This window comes from Ctenocephalides felis, unplaced genomic scaffold, assembly GCF_003426905.1.
Source record: "Ctenocephalides felis isolate EL2017-DRISC unplaced genomic scaffold, ASM342690v1 CF-g0.4_SCAFFOLD_03571, whole genome shotgun sequence".
In the NCBI taxonomy this organism is placed as follows: domain Eukaryota; kingdom Metazoa; phylum Arthropoda; class Insecta; order Siphonaptera; family Pulicidae; genus Ctenocephalides; species Ctenocephalides felis.
In genome coordinates, this window is record NW_020539725.1 from 8759798 (window position 1) to 8778030 (window position 18233).

At 28.8% G+C, this 18233-nt stretch overlaps 1 protein-coding gene and 1 pseudogene across 1 annotated transcript in view; both read left to right on the plus strand.

Annotated features, from left to right (window-relative positions):
• Positions 1-2803, plus strand: part of LOC113386892 — a 5563-nt pseudogene extending 2760 nt beyond the window's left edge.
• Positions 1-14633, plus strand: part of LOC113384822 (peroxiredoxin-6-like) — a 40522-nt gene extending 25889 nt beyond the window's left edge. Inside the window, exons 2-5 of the mRNA XM_026622584.1 lie at positions 8317-8473; positions 11104-11321; positions 12978-13053; positions 14490-14633. Coding sequence (XP_026478369.1) covers positions 8317-8473; positions 11104-11321; positions 12978-13053; positions 14490-14618 — 580 coding nt within the window. The 3' untranslated portion in view covers positions 14619-14633. The remainder of the gene's footprint in view (positions 1-8316; positions 8474-11103; positions 11322-12977; positions 13054-14489) is intronic.
• The last annotated feature ends 3600 nt before the right edge of the window (positions 14634-18233 follow it).

The window sequence follows — 18233 nt, forward strand, 5'->3', positions numbered from 1 at the left end:
CGACTGGTCTGGCGATAGGTGAGAATAATTAAATTTTTTATGCCTGAAATATTTTAATTTATCGGAGGATAAGTTTATGTGTTTACGTTAAAAACGCGATTTGCTAATTTTATGTTTTCTCATGTCACATTGAATTGTTTGAGACCAAAATTTGAGAAAGTATGTGTATTTGTGTTTATTATGTGATAAAAAATGACTTTTTGACGATGTTTTTTTCAAAAATGGCTGCCCCGGATTCAAATATTTAAAATTCATTCGATGGAACTCGATAAGGACGCCCATTAGTTTTGTGAGATGCACGGAGTCAAGCCGTTTTTTTTTTAAATTTGCAGGAAACCGCAAACATTTTTAACTTCCCGTAGGGAAATACGTATAGTAATGGGCCGCAAATCGAAATTAAAAATTTTTGCATTTCTTTACATTTTGAGGATTTCTGAACCTTTTGGCATACCTCAGAAAAAATGGATGTGTGTGTGTATGTATGGATGGATACAATTTTTCGTCCACGTTTTCGGGCGCACGGATCAAGCGATTTGAATGGTTCAAAAAACATACGATTCCTTTCGATAGAGAGATGAGCTGATTAGTTTTTGGCAAAGGCAGGTCCATCAGTTACGGAGATAAAGAGCAAAGAGTGCAGAAAATAGAAATCGAGTTTTTGAGAGAACGGAGCATCCGATTTGAATGATCTAAAAAACATTCAATTAGTAATGATTGGGAGAAGTGGTTATTAGTTTTTCGCAAAAGCAGGTCCTGCGGTTTCGGAGATACGGAGCAAAATGTGCAAAAATTGCAGTTTTTGGGAGAACTAAGCGTCCGATTTGAATGATTCAAAAAACTTTCTGCTTGCGTTGACGAAACGATTGTTTTTGGAAAAAAAATTTAATATATATATTTTTTTTAATTTCCAAAAAAATTTGTTGAATGTCGAAAATAATTCGAATTTTAATTTTAATTCTAGCTAAAGTTCTAAAACTCACTTATATACTTCAAATAATTAATTTTAACTCTGCAATCCAGTTTATATAATTCTTTTAAATATTAGACAATGTCCTTAATTTTAAGTTCGATTGATAAAATTTTGTTTATCTTCCTTTCTGTAAAGATATATAAGTAACAGTATTTATAATAATCTATTTGAAAACATTTAATATTCCTCGAATCATTACTGTACGGGAAGTTCCAACAATTTGCCTTAAGGCACAATGCCATACACCACTAGTTAACATCTTGTTTCCTTCGATTTTCATAAAACATTAAATATTGAGGGCTGACGATAAGTGGTTTAATTATATAAGTTCATAGAAGTTTGGAATAATGAGTCGTGTCGAAATTCGTTCTATCGTGGCAATTTTAAAAGTTGTTAAATCGCATTTCGTTTCATTATGTAGATTATTTACAAATATCCGGAAGTTCACACGGTGTTTGTTCCACCTAGTTATAAACAAAGTATCAGATATGACAAAAACCTTACGGCAACTCCCAAACCTAGCAATATTTTTTTGAAAAATAGTAATAACTTAATGTATGGTAATAGTTCGATAGCATATTATTTATTACTTGCATAAAGTTAAAATATCATCATCCATAAAACAAAATACAGCGACTTATACTATTAATGCAATTATCTTATTTGGATATAATTATCTACACATATTATTTGTTAATTTCCCGTAGTTATAGTAATCACAAAAAAATCGAAAATGAAAATGTTTCTATGTTTTTACGTTTCAAAAGTTTCTGAACATTTTAGCATACTTTAGAAAAAATTGATGTATGTGTGTGTGTGTTCGGATACAAATTTTAGTCGACGATTTCGATTTTATATCAACCGATTTGAATAACTCAAAAAACCTAATCAATCACATTTAAAATGAAGGATATTGTATAATATTTATAAGAATTATATAAACTGAATTGCAAAGTTAAAATGTTTTATTTGAGATATATAAGTGAGCTTTAGATTTTTAGCTAGAATTAGAATTAAAATAGAAATTATTTCCGATATTCAAAAAAAATTTTTTTTTGAAAATTAAAAAAAAATAAAACTAATTTTTCTATAAAAGTAATCGTTTCATTAACACAAGCTGGAAGTTTTTTGAATCATTCAAATCGGATGCTCCGTCCTCTCAAAAACTCAAATTCTATTTTATGCACTCTCCGCTCTATATCTCCGAAACGGCTGGACCTGCCTTTGCCAAAAACTATTCATCATATCTCCCCATCAATAGGAATCGAATATTTTTTGAACCATTCAAATCAGTTGATCCGGGCTCACGAAAACGTGGACAAAAAATTGTATCCATACATACATACACACACACCCATTTTTTCTGAAGTATGTTAAAGTGTTCAGAAACCTTCAAAACGTGGAGAACTGTAAAAATTTTCAATTTCCATTTTTGGACGATTACAATAACTTATCCCACGGGAAATTAAAAAATAAGGGTGCATAAATTAACATTTTTATATTGAAAATATATTTCACTCTTTAATATAATCTAGTTTTGAAACACAGATCAAAATTTCAATTATGCCTACAGTAATAATAATAATCTTTACAATATATATGTGTGTGGTATTTTATTACACATTTGATTATTCAAATTGGAATCTCAAACAATAATATTTCTGAAAGTTTAATACAATAGCCATTTGTATATTATTGCTTCTAGTTGGCTCATAGCATATTTCACATATCACAATGAATAATAAATGAGTATAGATATTCAATAACCGATATGTTCATGAATTTGAACAATTATAATAACAAATTCTCACAAATTTTAGATGTAGTATTTGAATGTTTTAATTTTTAAATTTAAAATTTAAATAACATTATGTGATTTTTGTTCTACTTCATAAGTCTTCTTCTCATACTGGAAGATATCAATGGTATTTAAATATGATAAATTAATATATTTTCATAGAATTTTGTATAGAAAATATATTTAAATTTCAGCATTTCTTTTTGATTAACTATTCAAAACTAGTGCGATGCATGGCATCGTGCCTTATGGCAAATTGCTTAACTTCTCGTACCGTAATTCAAAATCTTGGTACGGAACACAAAAAAAAATTACACAAAATGTGTACACATTATTAAAATCTCTATAAAACATCTGATAATTTGATGTACATTCAGTCAACATTTTTGACCGCCAAATGACATTTTTTTAATTTATTTTTATTGAGAGTCTATAACCGCTGGACCAGCCTTCCCAAAAATTTAATCAGTTCTTCATCTTTTCAATAGAAGTAAAATGTTTTTTGAATGATTAACATCGGTCGCCCCGTCCTCTTAAAAACTGAGTTACAGTTTTCGGCACTTTTTGCCCCGTATTTTCGGAACGGCTAGACCTGCCTTCGCCAAAAACTAATCAGCACATCTCCTTATCAATACAAATCGAATGTTTTTTTAATTATTCAAATCGGTTGATCGGTGTTCCCAAAATCGTCGCTGAAAATTCGTATCCGCACACACACACACATATATCCATTTTTTCTATACCAAAATGTTCAAACACTTTTAAAACGTAAAGATATATAAAAATTTTAATTTTCGATTGTTTTGCGATTAACTTACCCTACAGGAAGTTAAAAATTACTAGTATCGCGTTTCTTATGCATGATTTTATAAAATATTGAATAATATTTTTATTCTGAATAATATGTAAAATTTCAGTTGCAAATTTCAAATTCAATGAATTCTTATTACTCATAGTCAGTTTTTTGGATTTATTCCGATTTTACTGATCACTGGAAATAAACATAAGAAATTGCTCGTGGGTAAGCGGTTAGTAAACCGACGATATTTAAATAGAAATCTCTTGTTCGATACCCACCTCGAGCAGCCTGATGTCAAGCGGCAGTGACATCGGTTTTTACTTGGAAATATAGATAGCAATATGTTTCCAAGTGAAAATAGCCCTCAACCGGCATTGCTGTATCAATAAAAAATGATTATTACAGGAACTATAATAATTCATCACAAAGAGATGCGAAAACCTTTTGGGTTGCCATCTATGAAAAACTAACATAGTTTGTGAGAAATTCATCACAATAACTCATAGAACTCTTAAGTTCTGAGTGCTGTTTAAATCAAATATAGTAATTACAAAAGCTACTTAATATCGTAATTGAATCTTAATTACTTTCTGATAACATAAATTAGAATGACAACATGATATTTCTATAGATACCAAAATCAGACCTTGTAATGTAATTTATAATATGTTTAAGCATAACAATTTTTATTTGATAAAATATTATTTACTAGTAATATCTATGATAACGATGACAATTTTAATTCAACATGCTTACGTGTTGTCCAGAGGACTATTTTCTGATGAAATTTTTTGGGTCATTGTGTACAACAATCAGATTTTAGATAACATGCATAATATAATCTACTGTAGGAAGCAAATCGGTGTAAATAACAAATAATATCTACTTTGATAAAATTTGTTCTATTTATACATATGAGATTAGTTCGAGCCCCCAACCGGCCTATGCTATATAGTCATAATCTTAATTGGCCATGATTAAATGCATGATGTGCGTTGACAATTGTTTTTCAAGTTCTGGCATGTGAACTTTGAATAAGTATTTTATACAACAATATGATTGCTTTCTAAATTTTATTTATTACTTTTTTTATTTGAATAGCGATCAGAATTACGTCAATCACTCTTGTTTTTGTGTTTTTTTATATATAATAAGGAACCGATTCTGCCATTAAATAGACCAATGCTACGTAGCGCTTTTCATACAAAATGGTACTAAATACTGTCAAATTGCCATGTAGTTGCTGTGCAGTCAGGAGTTTAGTCTATTTTACGGCAGAATCGACCCCTAAATATGAATATGTAATACCCACAAAACTGGTCTTTGAAATATTATGCAATATCGATCGGAGTAATTAATTATGTAGTTGTCCACATCATAAAAAAGTTTTTTTCTCACGATTTTTTATATTAAATTATTGCCAAACATTTTTATTTTAAACTAGCTGACCCGTCAAACGCTGTTTTGCTAAGTAAGGTATATTCTAAACAATTTCTAGAGAATCAAAAATATTAATACTTTAAGTGTATAAGGATGTGTTATTTGAATGCTATATACAATGAGGTATTATAAACCCCATTGGTCTGTCTATATTTTGTCAAACTGGAAGTTTTATACACTTCTCTATAGAAAATATGGTATAATCCAATCCAAGTCTTTTTTGGTCTTTCGACTTATTGATTACGTTTCAAGTTTTTCTGATTCTTTTTTGATTCTGGATTTTGTGTATAATTGTAAATAATACTACTGAGCTCATACAAATTTTTCAAATTTCTGCGAGGAGAGATAGAAAATGAATTAAGTATTTTTTCTTTGACCTACTTTTTGAAAAGTTTCAAGTAACATTTGATGAATTAAAGTAAATTTAATAAAAAGTTTATAGGTAGAGCAGGACGAGACACAAAGGTCCAATTTGACTTTGAGCAAATATTAATTATATTATAAAAATCAAACCAATTATATCACAACAAATAACATATTTCAAACGAATCTGACTACGTTCAGTAAGGAATGTGCTTTTTTGATGTCTTTCAAATATACGTTATTTAGACCTTTTTGTCCTTGCGGGATAACTTGGAACAGCCAGGTGGCGAACAGGTTTAATGTCTTATTTTAATTTAAAAGGTATTTTACAAAATAATTACATTTTTAACTAATGCTAAAAAACTGCAAACGAAAGAAAATACTTTTATTATGGATTTTCAAAGATTAAGTCATAGTCAAAAACGTTTGACATTTGACGTATTAGGCACCGACCATTGTTTTATTTAAATTACGTTTCTACAAAAATTTTCAAATTCAAAATGTAAAGTTTCTACGCGAATTTGAAATAGTATTTCACCTTTCCGACAACCTACTGATTAGCACGAATTTTTCAAGACTAAGAATGGCCAAATCGGTTTAGCCGTTTTCGAGTTTTAGCGGATTATTTTATCGAGAGCTCCATTTTTATATATAAGATTATTACATGTATTCCTATAATTCGTTTTTGTTTGATTTCATATACTTATCGTTATATTCCTTATAGTACATATATTATTTTATTAGCTCTTTAGCTCTCAATTCTCCAAAAAGAAGTTTATAGTATTTATTCTTGCAGTAGTGCTTTATTAAATATCGCATTTAAATGATAGAAAATTATTATAAATAGCCGAGTTATTTATAGCAAACCATTTAAATTGTAAGTTGCAAAAACGGTACTCAGATAAAATATCACTCAGAAAAACATGACATTTGTTTTCAATTATAAATATAGATAGCAGTATGTTTCCAAGTGAAAATGCCCCTTATCCGGCATTGCTGCATCAATAAAATATTTGCTTTATTACAGAAATTTGTAGTAATAAAATTCATAGCCTAGAGAAAAGACAACAGTTTGGGTTGCTGATTGCTGTTTAAAAATCATATTAAAAAATCATACAATTATTCCATCCATGAATAAGAAAATATGGTTCAATGATATGTATTTCTTTTTACTTTCATACATTGGTCTATTGGAAAATATATCTTAGAAGACTATTTGATATATCCATAATGTCAATATATTATAATTTCAATATAGAGTCATAGACCAATAGAATATAATATGTTATTCTTTTATCCTATTTCACTTTTTTATTTCAAATTCACTTTTAATCTCATTTTTAAAGTTCACTTTCAATATTTTTTATTACTATAAATTGTATCAAAGTCTATAGATCAACGAATAATGATCAAAGTTGAACAACAGATTTTAAATATAAACGTTTAAAATTTTTGCTTGATATTTAATTAATTTATTTAATTAAGATATTTATTTAATTTAGCACAAATGCGGTTTTGAATGAGAAATCAATACAATGAAATTGCTTATATTAAGGTGTAGTCTTTGCAGACTGAAACTGTCTGATAAAAGAAATTTTAGATTAAAATAATTAACCCGCGTGTCGTCCATAAGCCCTTGATGACCTTTGCGTAAGAGTGTTAAGAATTCTAATTTGTTATTGTAATTCTTAGTTCCTTAGAAGTGTTATTTTCAATTTATAATATATTTTCATGGATAATTATTAACACAGTAAATGATTGGATTTTTAACTTCCCGTAGGGCAAGTTATAGTAGGTAATCGCAAAAAAATGAAATTTTTTTTTATATATCTTTATATATCTTTATGTTTCAAAACCTTCTGAACATTTTGGCATACCTTAGAAAAAATGAATGTATTTGTGTGTGTGTGTGCGCGTGTATGTATGTATGTTCGGATACAAATTTTCGTCGACGATTTCGGGAACACCGATCAAACGATTTGAATAATTCAAAAAACATTCGATTTGTATTGATAAGGAGACGGGCTGATTAGTTTTTGGTTGATTCGAAGGCAGGTCTAACCGTTCCGAAGATACGGGGCAAAACGTGCCAAAAATAGAAACACAGTTTTTATGAGAACGGAGTGTCAGATTTTAATAATTCAAAAAACATTTTACTTGTATTGACAAGATGAAGAAATGATCAAATTTTCATGAAGGCAGGTCTAGCGTTTTCGGAGATCTAATGAAAAAAGTAAAAAAAAATGCCATTTGATGGTGAAAAATGACCATTAGACATATGCACATCAAATTATCAGATTTTTTATAGAGATTTTAACAATAAGTATAAATTTTATTTACATTCCTATGGGTTCCGTACCAATGTTTACGCGTTAGGCGGCGAAGCGGCGCTTACGCGCTTTGATATTTCGTCTTTATGCAGTTAAAGCAGTACGATTGCTTTGAAAAAAAAAATCAGAATTTCCAAAATATTTCAAAATAAATGATTTAAGATAGAGTGATTTAATATGGTTCGAAATTCTATTAAAAGTTTCAAATCATTGATCAACTTTTATTGATTATTATTATTGATTATTTTTAATTACTCGAATTTTGAATTGCGGTACGGGAAGTTCCAGCAATATGCCTTAAGGCACGACGCCCTAATTGCCTTAAGACAGAATTCCACTTACAGCTAGTTTTTTTATATTTGTTGTATACTATGTGAGAATGACCGAAGTGTTCGACCCGATCACCAGTTTGACTAACAATAAGCGCAACATGCATACCTTCCGACTAACCTGGTCCGTTGACTGTGCATCTGTGTCTGATCTGCTTAAATAATTGCCAAAGAGTTACAACTTGACTAATATATCTAAAATATTTCCTATAACAAGCACAGTGTTACTGTTTTATAAATTGTATATAAATTTCGACATCTTGCCTAACATTTTGTAATTTTTCTAGTTGGGTCGTGATTTTTTCCCATCCAGCTGACTTCACACCCGTCTGCACAACGGAGTTAGGCCGCATGGCCGTCCACCAGCCACACTTCGTCAAGCGCAACACCAAATTGCTCGCCCTGAGCGTCGACGACTTGCAGAGCCACAAGGACTGGGTCAATGTAAGGCATTCACGAACGATAAATTTATTAATGAATGAGAATTGTTTTAACTTAATAATTTAATTCATGTTTCATTTTTATGAAAACCTATGTGGAAAATTGACTCATGATAAGACTTGTATAAACCAACGCTGGTATATTTAGATATCATAACTGCCTCTCTGCCCTCTCTGCTATTTAGACTATTCAAATGATATTTTAAACAACTCTCTGAATAAATTTGGTATACTATTTTTTATCTTCTCAACTTATCATTTGGCTCATTGCAAATATTTGAAAGCGGCTTCTTTTATCAAACCTTTTCTGATTTCCTTAAATGATAATAAATCTTATTAACTTCCCGAAGGAGAAGTTTATGTTTTCATCAAAAAATCCGACTCGCTAATTTTATGTTTCCTGGACGTTTCAAGCCATTCTGAATCGAATGAAACCAAATTTGGAAAAAGTGTCTGTGTGTGTGTGTGTGTATAAACAGATTTTTTGCCGTAAATCGACGTTTTCTCAAAAACGGCTGGATAGATTTCAAAAATTTAGAAGCCATTTGAGTATCTCGATGAATACTAGCGTTTATCAATTTTGCCCGAAGATCAGCCAAACCGTTTCTTTATAAATAGCAGAAAAGTGAAAAATTCTTCGTCCACGTTTAGCCCGCAATTCTGAATCAATTTTGAAAATTTAAAAACCGTTCGAAAGATATTGGTTGGGAATCGACTTGATTAGTTTTTGGTAGAGATCGGCCGGGTCGTTTTCGTGCAATAAAGTGTCAAAAATTTTTTTCGACAATTTTTATGAATTTTTTTTGTCGGTAGATACCATAGTCTTAAAGATCACACTAAAATATTACGGCCCTACGACAAGTCGTTTAATTTTAAAAATTCGTCAAACTTAGCAAAAATTAGTATTGTTTTTTTGGCGTTTGTCAAAATTAGACCTTTCATCGACGTTTGCTCAAAAACGCTTGAACCGATTTCAGAGATTTGATGTATTTCGATGAGGATTATCTTAGTTTCTTTGTAATCTGGAAAAAAGTGTTAAACTTCTCTTCCACATTTAAGTTCATACTACCGAATCGATTCCAAAAAATTAAAAACTGTTCGAAAGATATTAATTGGGAATGATACTGACAGATACTGATTAGTTTTAGGTGAAAATCTACCGAGCCGTTTTCTTGTAATTAACTGATGAAAAAAAATTAAGTCGATTTTTATGGAACTTTTTTGGCTATATATCATGGTCTTATAGAACTTACTGAAATATTACGACCTTACGACAAGTAGTTTAATTTAAAAAATTCATCAAAGTTTGAGAAAATGAGTAGTTTTTTTGGCGTTTGTAAAAATTAAAATTATACGATTTATTTGGTATAACATAAGAGTACTTGGTTTTAATGAACATACTAAATCATTAAAGTGCTACGGATACTGGTTCAATAATAAAAATTATTGATTTTTGAAAAGTTGCTTTTAGATAATACTCAGAGTTAACGTGTTTGTTCGCTTTCAATGGTGTGTAATAAATCCACTCATAATACTTTTAATCACTCATGAATTAATTCATATTTTGTTGATTACGTCGATTATTTACAAATATCGGGAAGTTCATGTAACTTGCCTCATGGCAAAATACCAATACCAACTAGTTTAATAACTATTTTATATTAGTTGCTATGAATAATGTAGTCTAAATCCGTTATTAAAAAAGTAAATACATTCATTTCATTCCATATCTTCTATAATAAAGAATACCTATTTTGTTCCAAAATGTACAATAATCTAATAATTTTCAGTTCACTTTTGGGGCCTTATCGGTTATTCAAATATAGTGTGAACACATCTTATGACGCTTATGAATTACTCTGATAATTATGCAAATAATAAAAAACAGTGTCAGTTGCGGATGTACACATTCAATATCTCTAAAAATAGACATAAAATATCAACGACTATCTATTTTAATTCAATATAATTGTGTAGCGTCACGATGACCATCTTTAAATAAGTGCAATTATTTTAATTGAAAACATTCAAGAGCTTATCTTTATGAATTTAATTGATATGGGTGAAAATAATACTAAAAGGACATGTTCATAATGAATATGCTTTTAATAATAAAATATTCTATTTTATAATTATTTTTGACTGCCAAATGGCTTTTTTTTACTTTTTTTTACTAGATCTCCGAAACCGCTAGACCTGCCTTACCAAAAATTTATTCAGTCCTTCATCTTCTCAATACAAGTAAAATGTTTTTTTGAAAATCGTTTTTGGCACTTTTTGTCCCGTAACTCCGGAACGGTTAAACCTGCTTTCGCCAAAAACTAATCAGCACATCTCCTTATCAATACGAATCGAATGTTTTTTGAATTATTCTAATCGTGTATTCAGATTTGTATCCGCACACATACACATACACACACATACATCAATTTTTTCTAGGGTATGAGAAAATGTTCAGAAACCTTTGAAACGTAAAGGTATATAAAAATTTTCATTTTCAATTTTTTTTGCGATTACTATAACTTACCCTACGGGAAGTTAAAAATTCATAATATCATAATATCGATTCCGTTCTTACAAGTCTAAGAAAATAATATAATCTATTCTTTACTAATTAAAATGAACTTTTTCCAGGACATCAAGTCTTACTGCCAGGACATCCCCGGAAAATTCCCATACCCAATCATTTCCGATCCGAAACGCGAGTTGGCGGTTGCCTTGGACATGATCGACGAAGAGCACAAGGACGACCCCGCTCATGCCATGACCGTCAGGTCTTTGTACGTGATCGATCCGAACCACAAATTGAGATTGGCCATGGTTTACCCATTCAGCACAGGACGTAATGTCGAGTACGTATTAATAAAATTTTAATTTAATACACACATTTACATACATTTGGTAAACTTTGGTAGTAGGATGATTATTAATTATGCGATTTGCCTTTTCCTCAGTGTAAAAATTAATACTACGAAACTAAACTTTATGAAACTTTCGAGAAACCAAAAAAAGATTTAGTTACAAAATGTAGCTGAATGTACTTTGTATAGCTTGCTATGAAAAATAAATAAAAAAAAAAAGTTACAAAATCAACTGTTTGGATTGTGTTTCTTCATACATTGACAGACGCATAGATTAATAAGTATAATGGACAGACGTTTCAAAATTTAGAAAAGAAACAAACAATTTAAAAGTACGCTTGCTAACCATGACAACATCAATAACCATATAGGTTCGGTTTTTAAAATCCCGAAGTATTTTTAACAAAATATGATTTATTTGTAACAAAATCTATGTTCAGAGCAGAATACTTACATACCAGCAACACTATAAATTTGAGAACCTTAAATTATTTTAAAATATCTATTTGCTTTTCTGTTTATTATTTCCGTGAATTATTATTTTAATTAAAATACTATCCTTTATATTGTACTCTATTTTATTTATATTTATGTTATTATTCACTAATGTAATTAAAAAAAAAGAAAGCGCGTAAGGTTCACATGCGATTGAAGCAAAACTTATTTGGTACTGTACAAAAGTAGCAATTTTAAGTTAAGTAAAAATAAATACATCATATAACAATTTTGAATAATGTTTATTAGTAATATGGTAACACTCATGATGCACACATTTATTAGTGTAAACTATTATACACATTTATATAATGATAAATTAATAATTATATATTTATAATAGCATTAAAAATATGTATAATATTTAAAAACAATAATGTAATTAAAGTCATTCTTCATATATGACATGATCTCATTAGAGAATTGCTGATTAATAAATTCTATAATATTCGTTCACACAGTGGATTATGTTAAACAACGCCTAAACAAATATTGCTTTCGCAACTCATCATGTAATTGAAATTAACATACATTTATTGACTGCTTGTATTTTTTTACTTTATCGCCGGCGATCAAACAGCTGTAATATCTGTCTTGTCTAAATATATTTTCTATTTTAATAACTTCAAAGATTTATAGAAACTACGAATAATATAGAAATCTAATAAATAAACTTACGTTTAGTACTTAACACAAATGTTTAATTTGATTTAGTATTTTCAAAGAACAGGGTAAAATATTCTTCTGATTCAGGCATTTTTCATTAAATCAAGATTTGTACTACCATGTAACTTTAAAATGTTTATTTATTTATGCCGATTTCCTTGTTGATATCGGTACGCATACAACGTTGTTGCTGGTACGCATACAATAACAGATCTCTATTCACATACACGGCGACTAATCACAATCGACCCGTATTGAAATGATTTCATCGAGAGCGAATGGCGTCCAGTTCGGGCGTAACGCATTTCCGTTGCATTTGTACGCATTTACACCCTAGTCGCGCCTAAAGAAGTTTTACTTAAAAAAATGGGTGATATATAAAATCCTAAAAAAATATAAAAAAAATAAATATATAAAAAATAATAAAAAAAAAATTATTATTTATAAATAAACGTATCAATAATTGACTTATTTTTGATATTTCAGCGAAGTATTACGTGTGATCGACTCTATGCAATTGACTGATCGTCTGAAAGTAGTCGCCACGCCTGCCAACTGGGTTGTAAGTATTTTATTCTAATAACTTTCTATAATAATAATATACAACTAATAATAATACATAATAATTTTTTATCTAAAAAAATCTACCAATTTGAGGTGAAAAATTGCGTGAATCCCCATTTGTTTCATTAGCAAACAGTTGCTTCATATAAATTTACATTCTTTAACATTGTGCATCTTCCTCTAAATCACGTTTCTGAATACAAATATTCCATTGGCTATTGTCTCACTTGAACACCATTTTTACTATTTCCATGTTAAAAGTTGATATACGATAAAAAAAATTCCTTGCTGTCCATATAAGAACTTACTGTGCAGAATTCATTTGTCCAGTTATGCACCAGCTGTTCATTTGCACTTTATTATGCAGCTAAAATTAATTTAGGGTGGATTGATAAATATATCAATCTCTTGTCTTATTAGACCTTAGTATTTAACAATTCAACTAATTGAGTTCATAATAATATCATTTATAACCGGATTTAAAATCACAGTTTGCAGATAAGGGTTATCTTTTTTTTTTCAATTTAATTTCAATCGTTTGTTTCGTCTTGATTCTAGATAGTAATATATAGATATTATAATCAATATCGAATATCTTGTTTCAGTTGTGATAAGAACATTTATCATTTAATCTAAAATAATTTTCAACAAAAGTAAAATTTGTATCTTGTTAAAAAAATCTATAAATTTAATACTTAAACAGGTTTTTATATAAACGCAATAGAGCAAATATGATAATTGATATGTAATAACTCCTTTATTCATTTTATTTGTGAAAAAAATAATATAAATTAAACGTTTGATATTTTTTCTTATGCAAAAATCTGAATTACAACTCTGAACTGAATTTCCAACTTGAATTTAAAAATTCAGCAAAGAGGAAATATCCGTGGCCATAAATATATATAGATATAGAATATAGAGTAATGGCAGAAATCTTCTCTAATTTAGTTTCTTAGTCGTTTATTCAAAAAAAAATCCACTTGTTACATATAATCATATATAAAATATCTCTATCTCTTTATTTGTCATACAAGTGGTTTATATTTAGATGTATATATTGCAAAGTTATTAATTTAATAAAATTATAAATAGTGTTTTATGAATGGGCTTCTCCGTGTCTAGTGGTTAGAGCTTTGTTCTTTTAAATGGGATTCAATACCAACCTCGGACAAGCTGATACCAAGCAGTCTGTAGTCATTTTCTTGGCCACCATTCATCAAATTAAAAATCTTACCTATTACAGAAATTCCAATAATAAAATACATGAATAGAAAGGTTCACTGTTGGGTTGCCTTCTAACAAAGCCACGTAGTTAAAAAAAGTCCATCACAACAGCTTATCAATTAATATCAATTCAAATATAGTTAAATACACCTATAATATATTGTATTATGAATTTAATAATCAAATCTATCAATTTTTTATTCCCAGCCCGGTGAAAAAGTAATGATCCTGCCATCCGTTCAGAATGAGGAAGCAGCCAAATTGTTCCCCAAAGGTGTTGACACTGTTTCTATGCCTTCAGGTAAGGTTTATGTACGCACAACGACTGATTATTAAAAAAAAACTATATTGCATACATAATAATATATAATGCATATCCAAAATATTTGAAAAATATTTTAATTATTATTTTATGAACAATATTTCGAACAATATGCATTTTAACATTTTTATATACGTGATTCTATTACATTTCATGATTGTAGTTGTTTTATAAAAATGATATATTCCAATGTTTTTATATAACCTTGTTAAACGCATGTATTATGAATTGTATATTTGTTAATAAAATTATATGACTTATTGAATTGACTTTTGTATGCTTTACAAATTTGAATTGGCGATTTTTCGATAACTAAATCATAATATCCAAGTAGCATACGTTAGTAAATATTTTATATGACGCAATTTGTTACGTGTTAATAAATTATAAAAGTAATGGAAAAGTTTGCTCCACTTATATAGTACTTCGATATTCGTTGCCAATGTTTCTTCTATGATATTTATTTGAACTATTTAAATAATAACTAGTGGTGTATAGCATCGTGCTTTAAGGCAAATTGCTGGAACTTTCCGTACCGTAACAAAATGGTCGAGGAATATTAAATGCTTTCGAATAGATTATACTCTAACGTTGTCTAATATTTATAAGAATAATATAAACTAAATTACAAAATTAAAATTGTTCACTTAAAATATATAAGTGAGCTTTAGAACTTTAAACAGAATTAAAATTGAAATCTCAATTAATTTCAATATTCAAAAAAAAAATTGATTTTTTTTCAAAAGTAATTATTTCATCAACACAAGCAGAAAGTTTTTTGAATTGTTGAAATCGGATGCTTAGTTTTCTCAAAAACTGCCACTTTTTGTACATTTAGCTCTTGTATTTTCGAAATGGCTGGACCTGCCTTTTCCAAAAACTAATCACCACTTCTCCAAATCATTACAAATTGAATGTTTTTAGATGATTCCGTTCTCTCATAAACTCGATTTCACTTTTTGCTCCGTATCTCCATAACGGCTAAACCTGCCTTTGCGAAAAACTAATCAACATATCTCCTTATCAATAAGAATCGAATGTTTTTTTAATCATCCAAATCGGTTGATCAGTACGCCCGAAAACGTGAACACATCCATTTTTTCTGAGGTATGCCAAAGAAACCTCTGAAACGCGAAGAAATGCAAAAATTTTCATTTTCGATTTTCGGCCCATTGCTATAACTTACCCTACGGAAAGTTAATTAAAAGTGCTAATAAACCAAATATTATCAATACTAATAAAAAGTATTGAAAGCAGTTGTTAGTCCCTTTAAGTTCAATATCACAAGCCAGTCGTTTCCAACCTTTTCATACCCCCTCCCCCTTATTTAAAGAAAGATGTTGCGATCTTATTTATGCTAAAGATTTATACTTATTTATCTATAGTTGCGACACTCTTAAATTTTCTAGCAACGTGATTTTATAAATACTCAGTTGATATTATAATTTATAAATTATTATAATAATAAATTTATAAATATATTTATCAGGCTATATATAAATGCACAATATTATGTAAAAATATACACAAACAATTATTATTTATTCATTCATTTCTTATATCTATTTATCATTTTTGTTAAATTAACCCCCCATGAGGGGTTGGTCCCCACAGGTTGGAAACCATGGTCTTAACTGGTGATAACTTATTTTTAATTCTCACTTCAAATATTTGATGCAAGTGTAGAAGTATAATAATTTAATAATATATTTCTTAAAAATGAACAAAACTTATTAAAAAATCTGATCGTTTACAAAATATAAATATCATAACTATATTATTTTTTCATCGTCAAGACTGACTCTAATTGCTATGTAAAATTTAAATTTTTGAATTGTTTCTATATGTTTCTATCTTTTCTAATACATTATATAATTTTTATAGACTTGCACTCTGCATTCTTCACTTTCCCTAGTTGGTCATAACCTAAAAATGTAATCACTTTTCGTATATTATATAAGTATTGATATTATTCTTTATTTATACTAACAAAATTATATTATTTATGATAGTTTTTTAACCGTCCATAACGACGCAAATATTATTTTTTGTTTATCCTATTGTTATAGAGTTCGATTGCTAATATTTATTATTTTACATATCAAGCATCGACAATATTTTGTTATTGATTAGAAAATACGTCACAATATTAATTAGTTTTAACTTCTGCGTTTTATATTTATGTAAGTGAAATGTAATCGAATAAAATTTGCATATGTATACATTTCAATTTATCTTACACGTTAAAAAATATTTAAATATATATGTAAACGTATTTTTTTTTCATTTTTTTAATATTAAAATAAATAATTATAACTTATTAGTGCAATAATATATTTATGTATATTGGAATTTGTAAGACCAATTTTGAGTACTCAGAATAAACATTACTCGCTATAACTTTTAAATAAATCATAGTTTATTATTTTAATTTATTGAAAATAATAGTGTGTGATCAATTTTAAAAAATTTAACTTGCTAAGTTTTTTAACGTGTGTAAAGGTGCGTCCACACCTAACGAACGAACACGAACGAACATGTCGAACAAGAAAATACAAAGGAAGAACGAACAGGAACACAAACGAACGCAAAAAATTCCAAACGAACTTGAACAAGCGCTTAAAAGCAGTGAGCGCTTGAATTTTCGTTGTTCGCAGATGTTCCGTGAAACGTCAGTTTTATTATTGATATGGATGTAAGCTTTAATCATACGGCATTTTCACTGGTTTTTGTGTGATTTTTGTTCGTGTATATTTTGTAAATATACTGTAAATAAATTATTCAATTAATTTCACTCAGTTTTTGTATTTAATATTTATATTTTGAGTCGTTTTCTTTTCTCAGCATTCATATTTGGAGCAAGCTGAACATTCCAGGCTTGAGCTAACTATACTCAATTTTCATACTCTCATCCTCAACATATATGTTGAATGTCTATGTATGATAACAAGTTTGATATTTACTTGTAAAGACTGCAATCATACTCTTCTTTTATCTATGACTGCAATTTCTTCTTTACTGCAGCTTCTGACATCCCAAACGTTTTGCCTACACTTTCCCAAGCATCGTTTTTTTTTCTAATAATTTTATAAAAAGGGTCTTTAGTCTCCCATATTATAGGAAACTTTTCTATTTCATTTATGAATGATGAAATTACGTCATTTGACCATTCCATAATTTATTCAAAATTTTCAAACTGTACACAATAATTAAAAGTAAATATTATTAAAATTTTCAAACATTAAAATTAATAACATTATTATTAAATTTAAAAAAATTATTATTAAATTATTAAAATTATTAAAACAATACACATACGAGTTCAAACATGAACGAACAATTTCCTTTGATGTACCGACAAGTTGCGGAACATTGCTCGCCATGTTTGTTTATGTTCGTTCGTGATCGTCGTGGCGTCCACACTATGCTGTTGCCGTTCGTTCTGGTACGTTTTTTTATGTTCGTTCGTGTTCGTTCGTTAGGTGTGGACGCACCTTAATAATTTACTTGATGCGAACATTTATTCAAATGGCATGCCATCCTTAATCTTTAGTTTGTTTGTAATTTAAAGCTTTTATGAATAATTAAGAGACAATTCGAAATCAAACCTTCGATAAGAGATGGTTTTT